We start from the raw sequence: 15,308 nt of genomic DNA, 5'->3' as shown, positions 1-15,308 counted from the left end.
CCGTTATGTCACCGTGATGTCACCGTTATGTCACCGTGATGTCACCGTGATGTCACCGTTATGTCACCGTGATGTCACCGTGATGTCACCGTGATGTCAGCGTTATGTCACCGTTATGTCACCGTTATGTCACCGTTATGTCACCGTGATGTCACCGTTATGTCACCGTGATGTCACCGTGATGTCACCGTGATGTCACCGTTATGTCACCGTGATGTCACCGTGATGTCAGCGTTATGTCACCGTTATGTCACCGTTATGTCACCGTTATGTCACCGTGATGTCACCGTTATGTCACCGTGATGTCACCGTTATGTCACCGTTATGTCACCGTTATGTCACCGTTATGTCACCGTTATGTCACCGTGATGTCAGCGTTATGTCACCGTTATGTCACCGTTATGTCACCGTTATGTCACCGTTATGTCACCGTGATGTCAGCGTGATGTCACCGTTATGTCAGCGTTATGTCACCGTGTCTGAGCAGCGGAGCAGCGTTGGATGCTGCGTCTACTCTTTATATGTCTATGGGCCTCACTATCCAGTCAGACATCCCATAATACAACAACTTTATATGTCTGTGGAGCTGTGAGGAGTCGTCAGAGTTCAAACAAACAAACTGTTTTTTTTCAGGTTTTTATTACAAATGAACTTCATGTAACTACATCACCGTGATGTCACCGTGATGTCACTGTGACGTCACCGTGACGTCAGCGTGATGTCACCGTGATGTCACCGTTATGTCAGCGTGATGTCACCGTGACGTCACCGTGTCTGACCACCATTCGACCAGTTCAAGTCCATGAACACTGGGCAGGCAACAGTCCATAATAACCAGTGGTCCTGTGGTTGCTAGGAGACGCAGTCCATAATAACCAGTGGTCCTGTGGTTGCTAGGAGACGCAGTCCATAATAACCAGTGGTCCTGTGGTTGCTAGGAGACCAGCAGCTGCAGCAGCCGCGACACCACCAGCACGTTGAGGCTGTTTCCCAGAGCTTTGTAGCACTGACGGGTGGAGACTCCATCTGGAAACGCTGCACACATCCCATAATGTTACCACACAGGGTTAGGGTTAGACAGCACACACACCACAAACAGTAACCATAGTAACCATAGCAACAGAGACTGACCGAAGTGCGGCGGGAAGCCCATCAGGTTGGCCACTTCTCTGGGAGAAAAGTATCTGAGCTTCAACTTCTGAAGCTGCTGCAGTTTGTCTTCATCTGACAGCTGGTCCAGGCCCGAGAACACACACTCCACCTACACACACACACACACACACACACACTGCATCATTACATGTAATCTATTACTATTATTAATGAGAGTAAATAGTTGTGAGCTGCTCAGCTCCTCTGGCTCCTGTCTGCTGAACTCTGCTTTCCCTTCAATCAACTGCCTGTAAATGAATGAATGCTGTGAATGAATGCTGTGAATGACTGCTGTGAATGACTGCCATCTAGTGGCCAGTCTTCTTGTTGATGGAGCAGCTTTAACATTGAACACCATCTCTTCAGTTTTCTTTACATTTAGCATCAGATGATTAGAGTCACACCACTGAACAAAATTACAGATCTCAGAATAGTAAGCTACTGGACGGCCATCTTTGTGCAACAGCCCCAGAATGGCCGTGTCATCTGAATATTTGATGATGTAGTTATCAGGATGGACTTTGATGCAATCGTTGGTGTATAATGTAAAGAGCACAGGGGAGCTCACACATCCCTGGGGGGCACCAGTGTGACACCGCCACAGTAGGGGGGGGTCTTAATCAAGGGCAGGGGCATTGACTGTTGTCCACGGTTACTGATGGTGTTTTTTTGAGATTGTGTATGAAACATCATGTCATATTGTATGTTGAACCTGTCCTGCCTTCTCCGCTCTCCGCTGACGCACGCAACGTAGGGGGGCTGGTACACCTGGGCCAATCAGCGCCCGCGAGTCATGGTGACGGGGGCGGAAGTTATTTAGGGGGGAAGACTTTGTTGGGGAGAGGGGGGAAAAAGGAAAGGAGGTATAGCGCCAGACACCTGAGTGGTCTGCGGCTTTATCAGGACTATCAAACGGCCTTTGTCAAGTGTCCCAAGTCTGCAGAACCCCGGGTCCAGACAGCACAGACTGGGGCCGTAGTAGCGCTGTGAGGAGGCAGCGGATTCCCCGTCGGCGCGGCGCCGGCCGGGACGCCGGACAAAGACGTTTCTTCCCTCCGTTGGTCCTGGGTGAGATCGTTTTCATTTTGTGACTATTGCTCTTTTTTTTTGCATGTTTGGACTAAGCCCGGTACCGGCACGGCGGCGAACGTTTACTTTTGACTTTTGGGGTTTTGATTCCTGATACTTTGGGTTTTGATTTTTGATACTTTGTGGATTATTCATCCGTGGAATCGCTTTCGTTTGGACACGGAAATTCGGGAGGAGACGGGATTAATTTCGTGGAGTGGACAGTGAACTATGGACTCTTTTTTTTCCTTTTAATAATCAATGAATCTGATGTATGGGTTATTATTGTTTGGGGCAGCTGAGGGATAATTTACTAAAGAGCCATAAGTGCAAGAAAGGCGGTTGCTGTGTGGTTTTCTCTCTCTTTATTTTGGGGGGGGGTTGATTAGTTGATTATTGAAACTGAACTTTAAAAGGGTGATACTGAGAACAATGTAGGCTATGCGCTGACCGATTACATTTCTTTAAAGAACCCCTTTAGTGTTTTTTATGTAGTGATTTAATTGAAAGGTTCAATTGAACTGTTACACCAGTGCTGGAGAGTCTGGACTCAGAAAGAACATTGTTAACTCTGACATACTGCACACGGTTAGTTAGAAAAGACATAAACCATTTCAGTATAAAGGGGCTAACATTCATGTTCCTCAGTTTTTCAGTCAGTAGATGTGGCTGCAGCGTATTAAACGCTGAGCTAAAATCAACAAACAGTAAACGAACATAAGCTTTGGGGTCTTCCAGATGTTTACTGACCAGATAAAAGGTATAAAAGGTGTAAAAGGTATAAAAGGTGTAAAAGGTATAAAAGGTGTAAAAGGTGTAAAAGGTATAAAGGGTATAAAAGGTGTAAAAGGAGTAAAAGGTGTAAAAGCTATAAAAGGTGTAAAAGGTATAAAAGGTGTAAAAGGTGTAAAAGGTATAAAGGGTATAAAAGGTGTAAAAGGTATAAAAGGTGTAAAAGGTATAAAAGGTGTAAAAGGTATAAAAGGTGTAAAAGGTATAAAAGGTGTAAAAGGTGTAAAAGGTATAAAAGGTGTAAAAGGTATAAAAGGTGTAAAAGGTGTAAAAGGTATAAAGGGTATAAAAGGTGTAAAAGGAGTAAAAGGTGTAAAAGCTATAAAAAGTGTAAAAGGTATAAAAGGTGTAAAAGGTGTAAAAGGTATAAAAGGTGTAAAAGGTATAAAAGGTGTAAAAGGTATAAAAGGTATAAAAGGTGTAAAAGGTATAAAAGGTGTAAAAGGTGTAAAAGATATAAAAGATGTAAAAGGTATAAAAGATGTAAAAGGTGTAAAAGGTATAAAAGGTGTAAAAGGTGTAAAAGGTGTAAAAGGTATAAAAGGTGTAAAAGGTATAAAAGGTGTAAAAGGAGTAAAAGGTGTAAAAGCTATAAAAGGTGTAAAAGGTATAAAAGGTGTAAAAGGTGTAAAAGGTATAAAAGGTGTAAAAGGTATAAAAGGTGTAAAAGGTATAAAAGGTGTAAAAGGTATAAAAGGTGTAAAAGATGTAAAAGATGTAAAAGGTGTAAAAGGTGTAAAAGGTATAAAAGGTGTAAAAGGTATAAAAGGTGTAAAAGGTATAAAAGGTGTAAAAGGTGTAAAAGGTATAAAAGGTGTAAAAGGTGTAAAAGGTATAAAAGGTGTAAAAGGTATAAAAGGTGTAAAAGGTGTAAAAGGTGTAAAAGGTATAAAAGGTGTAAAAGGTGTAAAAGGTATAAAAGGTGTAAAAGGTATAAAAGGTGTAAAAGGTGTAAAAGGTATAAAAGGTGTAAAAGGTATAAAAGGTGTAAAAGGTATAAATTGAGTTTTAGTAAAGTTGTGATGGTTTAATAAAATGCAGTTTTTTTTATTTCATTTGAAAGGTGATAAGTTTGGTGCCTTTTGAATCTGTGTTGGAGAATTCTTTGTGAAGTGTTTAATGTGTTTCAGCTTTTATTTTTGTGTTTTTTCTTTGTTTTCACGGTGCTACACTGAGGATAATAAACTGAATGTGTGTGTGTGTGTGTGTGTGTGTGTGTGTGTGTGTGTGTGTGTGTGTGTGTGTGTGTGTGTCCTACCTGTGTGTGTGTGTGTGTGTGTGTGTGTGTTGTGTGTTAGGTCTCCTACCTGTGTGTGTGTGTGTGTGTGTGTTAGGTCTCCTACCTGTGTGTGTGTGTGTCCGTCCTACCTGTGTGTGTGTGTGTGTGTGTGTGTGTGTGTGTGTGTGTGTGTGTCCTACCTGTGTGTGTGTGTGTGTGTGTGTGTGTGTGTGTGTCCTACCTGTGTGTGTGTGTGTGTGTGTGTGTGTGTGTGTGTGTCCTACCTGTGTGTGTGTGTGTGTGTGTGTGTGTGTGTGTCCTACCTGTTTGTGTGTGTGTGTGTGTGTGTGTGTGTGTCCTACCTGTGTGTGTGTGTGTGTGTGTGTGTGTGTGTGTGTGTGTGTGTGTGTGTGTGTGTGTGTGTGTGTGTGTGTGTGTGTGTGTGTGTGTGTGTGTGTGTGTCTTACCTGTGTGTGTGTGCAGCTCTGCAGCACTGAGCCCGTTCCCTCCACGTAGCGTCCGTAGCCCTTAGTGAAGCAGACCGACCTGCGGGACTCGGCCGTCACGATGTCCAGCAGCGGAGCGTAGCGGAGCAGCGTGGCGCCGCCCAGCAGCAGCGGGTTAGGCCCCGCCCCCTCTGGCTGCAGAGGCCCCGCCCCCTCCAGAGGCCCCGCCCCCTGAGGCTCCAGGAAGTCGTGTATCGGTCTGATCGACGGGTCGTCGTTCTGACTCTGTTTCCTCGCTGCGTCGGCCGCCGTCTCCAGCTTGTAGAGGACACGCCCCCTCGGCTGATCTGGACCAATGAGCTGCTCCCTCTCTGGCTGGTCTGGACCAATGAGCTGCTCCGATGAGGACGAGAGGAGAGGGAAGACGTCTGACAGCTGAGGACACACAGAGACTAGTAATGTAACTGGTAGTTACTATTATTAATGTAACTGTTAGTTACTGTTATTAATGTAACTGTTAGTTACTATTATTAATGTAACTGTTAGTTACTGTTATTAATGTAACTGTTAGTTACTATTATTAATGTAACTGTTAGTTACTGTTATTAATGTAACTGTTAGTTACTATTATTAATGTAACTGTTAGTTACTGTTATTAATGTAACTGTTAGTTACTATTATTAATGTAACTGTTAGTTACTGTTATTAATGTAACTGTTAGTTACTGTTACTGCTGCGAGTCGTTTGTATCTCCTCATATGTGCTATCGAGCCTCAGCGGAAGCAGGAAGTGACGTCGTCGCCATGGGAACTCAACTCAGAAAAGTCTCCATGTGAGTGAACGGGAGTCAAAGTTTTATTTCTAGTGTGATGATAAAACTCTCTGTCCTCGACCTTTAAAACACCACAGTTCATGAAGAGAAACCAGCACTTTGTTGTAAAACTGTTGTAGAATAAAACTCCTTAGAGTCCATAACCATAGAGACTCACGGTGGCGTAGTGACGTCACCATGGCGACCACATGGCGACCACATGGCGCCCTTCCTTTCCCGTGTCCGTTGGTGACACCAGATGGGTAGTCACACTAAATACATTCTCCTGTTGCCGTGACAACAAACTGCTGGTTTCTCTTCATGAACCGTAACAGAGTTTTATCATCTCACTAGAAATAAAACTCTCACTCCCGTTCAGTTGATTCCCATGGCGACCGTTACTTCCTGCTTCCGCTGAGGCTCTCTATCCACCACTTTCCGGAGAACGACGCTGGGTGTCGCCATGACACTCCATTCATTACATTTTAGATTAACCGTTAGCTGTTAGCCATTAGCAGTTTCTTAAATAACTCAATAAACGCTCCATGAAAACAATATTTTTTCCAGCGGATATCTGAGTTCCAACATGACTGAGCTAACTGGAGTAGTTTCATGTCGTGTCCCACAACGGGAGGGTTTTAACAGCTGACGTCCTGCTGTTAGCTTAGCTGCTGCTGTTAGCTGTCAGCAGCAGCTAAGCTAACGGCTACGATAACCATGACTAATTACAAAAACGTGCACACAGAAGTGGTGGTGTTTGTTCGGTAATTAGTTTTATAGACTTAACAAAACATCAGATTAGTCAGGGCGGTTTTGGCAGCCCGGAGCCCCCACATTTGGTGCCTACACCGGTGGCTAGCGCTACCAGTTAGCCGCTAGCGCTACCAGTTAGCCGCTAACGCTACCAGTTAGCCGCTCGCTAGAACTGGTGGCTAACGCTACCAGTTAGCCGCTCGCTAGAATGCTACTACGGGGTTGAAAACCGACTTCCGTTGTGGTGTGACGCAATGGATCATGGGAAAATAAAGTGGTGGATTGAATCTGCTGAATCTGAAATGATCTGACCTCACCAGTGACCTCACTGTGACCTCACTGTGACCTCACTATGACCTCACTGTGACCTCACTGTGACCTCACTATGACCTCACTGTGACCTCACTATGACCTCACCTTTGTGCTGAAGTCTTCTGTCGACATCTTAGCGATTAGGAAGTAGCGAAGTCTAGAGTTTGGAATCCCGACCTGAAAGAGATAAAGTGGTGAACAGGTTAATACAGGTAACTAACTACAGGTAACTAACTACAGGTAACTACAGGTAACTAACTACAGGTAACTAACTACAGGTATCTAACTACAGGTAACTACAGGTAACTAACTACAGGTAACTACAGGTATCTAACTACAGGTAACTAACTACAGGTAACGAACTACAGGTAACTAACTACAGGTATCTAACTACAGGTAACTAACTACAGGTATCTAACTACAGGTAACTAACTACAGGTAACTAACTACAGGTAACTAACTACAGGTAACTACAGGTAACTAACTACAGGTAACTACAGGTATCTAACTACAGGTAACTAACTACAGGTAACTAACTACAGGTAACTACAGGTAACTAACTACAGGTAACTACAGGTAACTAACTACAGGTGACTACAGGTAACTAACTACAGGTAACTACAGGTATCTAACTACAGGTATCTAACTACAGGTAACTAACTACAGGTAACTACAGGTATCTAACTACAGGTATCTAACTACAGGTATCTAACTACAGGTAACTAACTACAGGTAACTACAGGTAACTAACTACAGGTAACTACAGGTAACTAACTACAGGTAACTAACTACAGGTATCTAACTACAGGTAACTAACTACAGGTAACTAACTACAGGTAACTACAGGTAACTAACTACAGGTAACTAACTACAGGTAACTAACTACAGGTAACTACAGGTGTGTGTGTCTACAGGTGACTACAGGTAACTAACTACGGGTAACTACAGGTAACTACAGGTAACTAACTACAGGTAACTACAGGTAACTAACTACAGGTAACTACAGGTGTGTGTGTCGGTCGGCGACGGCCTCTTACACTGGTCGGTGACACCATCAGCTCCTGGAACTTGTATCCACAGTCTGAGAGCGTCGTCACCAGCAGCTTTCTGAGGAGACAGGAAGTGATGTCATCAAACAGCTGCTGGGTGATGTCATCAAACAGCTGCTGGGTGATGTCATCAAACAGCTGCTGGGTGATGTCATCAAACAGCTGCTGACATCATCAGACTGATAAACCTCATCACAGCTGCCCAGGTAAGTCCTCAGCCAGGTGACTGTGCTCTGTGCTGCCCCCTGCAGGACGCTCTCATTCTACTACACTATTATACACTACGTTATACATATTAAATACATTATACATATACATATACACTACATTATATACACTACATTACTACACTATACATATACATCTACACATATACATATACACTACACCAGTGGTTCTCAACCTTTTTGGGGTCCGGGACCCCCTGCATATGCAATTTTATATTTTTATTTTACAGTAAGCACATCATTTTCAATTATACACATCTTTGGTGTTTTGTATGATATAAAATGAAAAATCTTGACATAGCCTATCATCATTTATCATCATCATTTTGCTGACCATCAGGTCTGTTGTGATGATACAAGTCACTGGTCCTGACATGTGTTTCTCTTCTATAACACACATTGTACATCTTGGAGGCGACGTCTCTCCTCTTTTTTTCAACTTGAAAGTTGCAACAACAACAAACAATTCAGTAATTCCAGCTCACGTAACAGGCGACGTCTTTCCACACACGGGCTTCCTTCACCTTTCAAACGAGGCAGAGCTCAGTGGGAAACAGTAGGAGAGACACAGGCCGAAGGCAGCGGGACACAACACCGGGGGAGAAGCAGGTCCGTGCGGCTGTGCGCCGTGGACGTGCACGGAAAAACAACCGCGCACCGCTACGGCTTTTGAGTTGGGAGCGTGCATGACGCGTGTCTACATTGAATGGGTTTGAGCGCGCGCAAAAGACGCTTCATCTCAATGGCCCCTCATGCATGATGCACAGTGCACACACAGTTGCAACAAGGCGGCGGCCAAAATCACCCACGGCCTTTGCAGACAGGGAAAACCCTGCGAGTCCAGCCGGCGGTACCCAGGCGTTTCCTTATCCCAGTGCTGGGGCTGACAGGCACACACAAACACTTTGAGCTGTTTTCGTGCCCCAGCGCATTGACTTACAGGCGCACACAGACGGAGAAAAACAGTACGCAAACTATTAAAACGCGTGGGCCGGATTGGAAGGTCCGGCGGATATTTTCACGGACCCCTTGCAATTACACCACGGACCACTAGGGGTCCGCGGACCCCCGGTTGAGAACCACTGCAGTACACTATACATATACATATACATATACACTACATCATATATGATCAATAACCCTCCTCACCGAGCCTCGGAGCTCTCGAAGCCCTTGACGTTCTCCAGCAGGATGAAGCGCGGCGGCGTCTGAAGCCTGAACAGGAAGAGACAACGACCAGGTCAGTGACATCATCACCTCCAGCTGCGCCGGCCTCTGATTGGCCGACGGAGCAGTGACATCATCACCTCCAGCTGCGCCGGCCTCTGATTGGCCGACGGAGCAGAGACAACGACCAGGTGATGAACAGGTGAGTCACCCACCTGGGCAGCAGGTCGAGGACGTAGAGGAAGCTCCTGGTCCGGGGGTCGCTGACGTCGCCTTGACGACCGATCCTGAGACACAGGTGAGACAGAGACAGGTGAGACAGAGACAGGTGAGACAGAGACAGGTGAGACAGAGACAGGTGAGACAGAGACAGGTGAGACAGAGACAGGTGAGACAGAGACACAGGTGAGACAGAGACAGGTGAGACAGAGACAGGTGAGACAGAGACAGGTGAGACAGAGACAGGTGAGACAGAGACACAGGTGAGACAGAGACAGAGACAGGTGAGACAGAGACAGGTGAGACAGAGACAGAGACAGGTGAGACAGAGACAGAGACAGGTGAGACAGAGACAGGTGAGACAGAGACACAGGTGAGACAGAGACAGGTGAGACAGAGACAGGTGAGACAGAGACACAGGTGAGACAGAGACAGAGACAGGTGAGACAGAGACAGGTGAGACAGAGACAGGTGAGACAGAGACAGGTGAGACAGAGACAGGTGAGACAGAGACAGGTGAGACAGAGACAGGTGAGACAGAGACAGAGACAGGTGAGACAGAGACAGAGACAGAGACAGGTGAGACAGAGACAGAGACAGGTGAGACAGAGACAGAGACAGGTGAGACAGAGACAGGTGAGACAGAGACAGGTGAGTCAGAGACAGGTGGGACAGAGACAGGTGAGACAGAGACAGGTGAGACAGAGACAGGTGAGACAGAGACAGGTGAGTCAGAGACAGGTGAGACAGAGACAGGTGAGACAGAGACAGGTGAGACAGAGACAGAGACAGGTGAGACAGAGACAGGTGAGACAGAGACAGGTGAGACAGAGACAGGTGAGACAGAGACAGGTGAGTCAGAGACAGGTGAGACAGAGACAGGTGAGACAGAGACAGAGACAGGTGAGACAGAGACAGGTGAGACAGAGACAGGTGAGACAGAGACAGGTGAGACAGAGACAGAGACAGGTGAGACAGAGACAGGTGAGACAGAGACAGGTGAGACAGAGACAGGTGAGACAGAGACAGAGACAGGTGAGACAGAGACAGGTGAGTCAGAGACAGGTGAGACAGAGACAGAGACAGGTGAGACAGAGACAGGTGAGACAGAGACAGGTGAGACAGAGACAGAGACAGGTGAGACAGAGACAGGTGAGTCAGAGACAGGTGAGTCAGAGACAGGTGAGACAGAGACAGGTGAGACAGAGACAGGTGAGACAGAGACAGGTGAGACAGAGACAGGTGAGACAGAGACAGGTGAGACAGAGACAGGTGAGACAGAGACAGAGACAGGTGAGACAGAGACAGGTGAGACAGAGACAGGTGAGACAGAGACAGGTGAGACAGAGACAGAGACAGGTGAGACAGAGACAGGTGAGACAGAGACAGGTGAGACAGAGACAGGTGAGACAGAGACAGGTGAGACAGAGACAGGTGAGACAGAGACAGGTGAGACAGAGACAGAGACAGGTGAGACAGAGACAGGTGAGACAGAGACAGGTGAGACAGAGACAGGTGAGACAGAGACAGAGACAGGTGAGACAGAGACAGGTGAGACAGAGACAGGTGAGACAGAGACAGGTGAGACAGAGACAGAGACAGGTGAGACAGAGACAGGTGAGTCAGAGACAGGTGAGACAGAGACAGGTGAGACAGAGACAGGTGAGACAGAGACAGGTGAGACAGAGACAGGTGAGACAGAGACAGGTGAGACAGAGACAGAGACAGGTGAGACAGAGACAGGTGAGACAGAGACAGGTGAGACAGAGACAGGTGAGACAGAGACAGGTGAGACAGAGACAGGTGAGACAGAGACAGGTGAGACAGAGACAGGTGAGACAGAGACAGGTGAGACAGAGACAGGTGAGACAGAGACAGGTGAGACAGAGACAGAGACAGGTGAGACAGAGACAGGTGAGACAGAGACAGGTGAGACAGAGACAGAGACAGGTGAGACAGAGACAGAGACAGGTGAGACAGAGACAGGTGAGACAGAGACAGGTGAGACAGAGACAGAGACAGGTGAGACAGAGACAGGTGAGACAGAGACAGGTGAGACAGAGACAGGTGAGACAGAGACAGGTGAGACAGAGACAGAGACAGGTGAGACAGAGACAGAGACAGAGACAGGTGAGACAGAGACAGGTGAGACAGAGACAGAGACAGGTGAGACAGAGACAGGTGAGACAGAGACAGGTGAGACAGAGACAGGTGAGACAGAGACAGGTGGGTCAGAGACAGGTGAGACAGAGACAGGTGAGACAGAGACAGGTGGGTCAGAGACAGGTGAGTCAGAGACAGGTGAGACAGAGACAGGTGAGACAGAGACAGGTGAGACAGAGACAGAGACAGAGACAGAGACAGGTGGGTCAGAGACAGGTGAGTCAGAGACAGGTGAGACAGAGACAGGTGAGACAGAGACAGGTGAGACAGAGACAGGTGGGTCAGAGACAGGTGAGACAGAGACAGGTGAGACAGAGACAGAGACAGGTGAGACAGAGACAGGTGAGACAGAGACAGGTGAGACAGAGACAGGTGAGTCAGAGACAGGTGAGACAGAGACAGGTGAGACAGAGACAGGTGGGTCAGAGACAGGTGAGACAGAGACAGGTGAGACAGAGACAGAGACAGGTGAGACAGAGACAGGTGAGACAGAGACAGGTGAGACAGAGACAGGTGAGACAGAGACAGGTGAGACAGAGACAGGTGAGACAGAGACAGAGACAGGTGAGACAGAGACAGGTGAGACAGAGACAGGTGAGACAGAGACAGAGACAGGTGAGACAGAGACAGGTGAGACAGAGACAGGTGAGACAGAGACAGGTGAGACAGAGACAGGTGAGACAGAGACAGGTGAGACAGAGACAGGTGAGACAGAGACAGGTGAGACAGAGACAGGTGAGACAGAGACAGGTGAGACAGAGACAGGTGAGACAGAGACAGGTGAGACAGAGACAGAGACAGGTGAGACAGAGACAGGTGAGACAGAGACAGGTGAGACAGAGACAGGTGAGACAGAGACAGGTGAGACAGAGACAGGTGAGACAGAGACAGAGACAGGTGAGACAGAGACAGGTGAGTCAGAGACAGGTGAGTCAGAGACAGGTGAGACAGAGACAGGTGAGTCAGAGACAGGTGAGACAGAGACAGGTGAGACAGAGACAGGTGAGACAGAGACAGGTGAGACAGAGACAGGTGAGACAGAGACAGAGACACAGGTGAGACAGAGACAGGTGAGACAGAGACAGGTGAGACAGTCAGAGCTTCATCCAGCTCGGCTCAAAATTAGATTTTGGCGTCTAATCAGACTTCTGTCCTTGTCTCAGTTTACATGCAACTGAGAAAATTCTGACGGGTCCATCGCCTCCTCATGGTGTCACCTGTTGTTTCAGCAGGTTAATACCCCCCCCCGTCCTGTTGACTTCTCTGTCACCTCCTAAAAAACTGAATATAAACAACTTAGTAGCTTCATAATAAATTCTCAGCTGCAGTTCCCGACCAGATGCACCAGTCTGGACCGGATTCACGCTGAGAATAGGATACGGGCTTCCTCTTTTCATCTCTCTCTCTCATGCATTGAATCTGCGCTGACGTTGGGTTTTTTCTTTACTTTGCCGGGTTCAGGCGGCTTCTCTGCTCCACTTGGTCTCTACAGTTGTGGAGCATGAACACATGCATTGTCCAGTTATACTTCGACTAAGGTGTTTACCTGCACTTCAGTCGTCCAGTTCTAGTCGGATTAAGGCAATAATTAGGTTTTTTCAAGTGTCATGTAAACGTACTGACAGACACAGGTGAGGACAGAGTGACAGAGACTCACCTGGTGAAGACTCACCTGGTGAAGACTCACCTGGTGAAGACTCACCTGGTGAAGACTCACCTGGTGAAGACTCACCGGGTGAAGACTCACCGGGTGAAGACTCACCTGGTGAAGACTCACCTGGTGAAGACTCACCTGGTGAAGACTCACCGGGTGAAGACTCACCGGGTGAAGGCTCACCTGGTGAAGGCTCACCTGGTGAAGGGCTCACCTGGTGAAGGGCTCACCTGGTGAAGGCTCACCTGGTGAAGGCTCACCTGGTGAAGACTCACCTGGTGAAGGGCTCACCTGGTGAAGACTCACCGGGTGAAGACTCACCGGGTGAAGACTCACCTGGTGAAGACTCACCTGGTGAAGACTCACCTGGTGAAGACTCACCTGGTGAAGGGCTCACCTGGTGAAGGGCTCACCCGGTGAAGACTCACCCGGTGAAGACTCACCCGGTGAAGACTCACCTGGTGAAGACTCACCTGGTGAAGGGCTCACCTGGTGAAGACTCACCTGGTGAAGACTCACCTGGTGAAGGGCTCACCTGGTGAAGGACTCACCTGGTGAAGGGCTGGCAGGGCGGACTCATCAACATCGTGTCAAAGGATAACCTGTTGAAGTCGTCCAGTGAGATTCCCTGAGAAGAGAAACAGGAAGTGGTAACAGCTGCTCATCATGACATCATCATGACATCATCACCTGTCACCTGTCTCTCACCTCTATGGTCTTGTTCCAGAGGGGCGTGTCCGGGAAGTTGTGTCTGTAGATCTGATTGGTCGTTGTGTTGATGTCGACGGCGGCCACCACCTGGGCCGGGACGCCGCTGTCTGGAGGAACGAGACACCTGAGTGTTACATTCATGTTCAGAACCACCGACCTGATCTCAACCAGAACCACCGACCAGATTACAACCAGAACCACCGACCAGATTACAACCAGAACCACCGACCAGATTACAACCGGTGATAGATAATGTGTTATTTAGAGGCTGCATTCTGCTGCCCTGTAGACTCCATTATACGGATATACGCGCCTCTCCCATAATATAACACCTATTATATCCCATAATATAACACCTATTATAACCCATAATATAATACCTATTATAACCCATAATATAATACCTATTATATCCCATAATATAATACCTATTATATCCCATAATATAATATCTATTATATCCCATAATATAATATCTATTATATCCCATAATATAATACCTATTATAACCCATAATATAATATCTATTATATCCCATAATATAATATCTATTATAACCCATAATATAATATCTATTACAACCCATAATATAAAACATCCATGGACAGGGCTGTATAGGGGAGAAAGGTGGTGATAACTCTAGGGGCCCAGCGCCCAGTGGGGCCATAAAAACCCCAGTAGAATAATCTTTGTATGACTGATTTATCCTGACTGATACTCATAGTGATGCTGCATTAGCATCAAAACAAAGAAGGCTAAATAAGAAATGATAATACATACAGTACATCGTCTAAGAAAAAAAAGTGGAAAAGTCAGGGGCCCAGTTTAGTATTCTTTCAGGGGTCCCAGAATTCCTAGCAACGGCCCTGTCCATGGAACCAGTCGGACACATAGATATATATATATATATATATATATATATATATATATGAGTCGGACGCGGATCAGACCGGAACAGAACCAGAACCAACATCAAACTAACTTCACCACTTCATCAGCTCTGTGTCCAACCTGAAACCAGCTTCACGGCACCGCGAGTGGCCGGAAGTTGAGTTTCACGTGGAGACACAGCTACATAGTATCAGTCATAATAATAATAATAAAACATCCATGGTGTCAGTATCTATATCTATATGTGGAGCCACCGGAGCCACCGGAGACACCGGAGAGTCGGTCCGGTCCAGACTCCATAGAGATACTAGATACAGATACTGACAGTCAGTAGTATAGTAGCATAGTGACTGACTGTATCTATCTATCCAGACTCAGTCTCACCCTTCAGAGCGAAGTGCATCCCTCCGATGCCGCTGTAGAGCTCCAACACCCGCAGCGGCTCCATGACTCCTCTACTCCTCTCCTTCTCTTCTACTCCTCCTCTACTCCTCCTTTTCTCCTCTTCCTTTTCTACTTCTCCTCCTCTTTTACTCTTCTCCTCCTCTCCTCTCTACTCCTCCTCTTCTACTCCTCCTCTTCCTCTGCAGCTCCGTCCTCCTCCTGCAGCGCTACCGCCCCCTCTGGTTCCTCCTAGAGCCTAGAGAGGGTTTTGTTTTGTGATGTTAATAAAG

General features: G+C 47.0%; 1 protein-coding gene across 2 annotated transcripts; it reads right to left on the bottom strand.

Moving 5' to 3' along the window:
- Positions 1 to 824: 824 nt before the first annotated feature.
- On the bottom strand, positions 825 to 15,148 carry trdmt1 (tRNA aspartic acid methyltransferase 1). Of its 2 annotated transcripts, XM_083995599.1 has the most exons (10): positions 15,019 to 15,148; positions 13,741 to 13,850; positions 13,584 to 13,660; positions 9,212 to 9,283; positions 8,979 to 9,044; positions 7,591 to 7,660; positions 6,659 to 6,730; positions 4,699 to 5,112; positions 1,132 to 1,261; positions 825 to 1,035 (listed from the first exon to the last, which is right to left on the bottom strand). In XM_083995599.1, the coding sequence occupies exons 1-10, from the start codon at positions 15,080 to 15,082 to the stop codon at positions 935 to 937; spliced, it is 1,176 nt and encodes a 391-aa protein (XP_083851725.1). In that variant the 5' UTR covers positions 15,083 to 15,148; the 3' UTR covers positions 825 to 934. The 2 variants fall into 2 exon arrangements, with proteins under 2 accessions (XP_083851725.1, XP_083851726.1); XM_083995600.1 differs by lacking the exons at positions 825 to 1,035; positions 1,132 to 1,261 and adding an exon at positions 2,674 to 2,799.
- Positions 15,149 to 15,308: the final 160 nt, after the last annotated feature.

Source organism: Trachurus trachurus (assembly GCF_905171665.1).
Source record: "Trachurus trachurus genome assembly, chromosome: 20".
Lineage (NCBI taxonomy): Eukaryota > Metazoa > Chordata > Actinopteri > Carangiformes > Carangidae > Trachurus > Trachurus trachurus.
The sequence above is the reverse complement of the archived record's forward strand: the minus strand, read 5'-3'. Positions and strand labels throughout refer to the sequence as shown.

Excerpts from the sequence above, each read along its gene's own strand:
- trdmt1 (XM_083995599.1), bottom strand. The coding sequence starts at position 15,082 with ATGGAGCCGCTGCGGGTGTTGGAGCTCTACAGCGGCATCGGAGGGATG. Across the intron at positions 13,851-15,018 it reads GATGCACTTCGCTCTGAAGG|ACAGCGGCGTCCCGGCCCAG; the intron begins GTGAGACTGAGT and ends TCGTTCCTCCAG. Across the intron at positions 9,045-9,211 it reads GTCCTCGACCTGCTGCCCAG|GCTTCAGACGCCGCCGCGCT; the intron begins GTGGGTGACTCA and ends CTTCCTGTTCAG.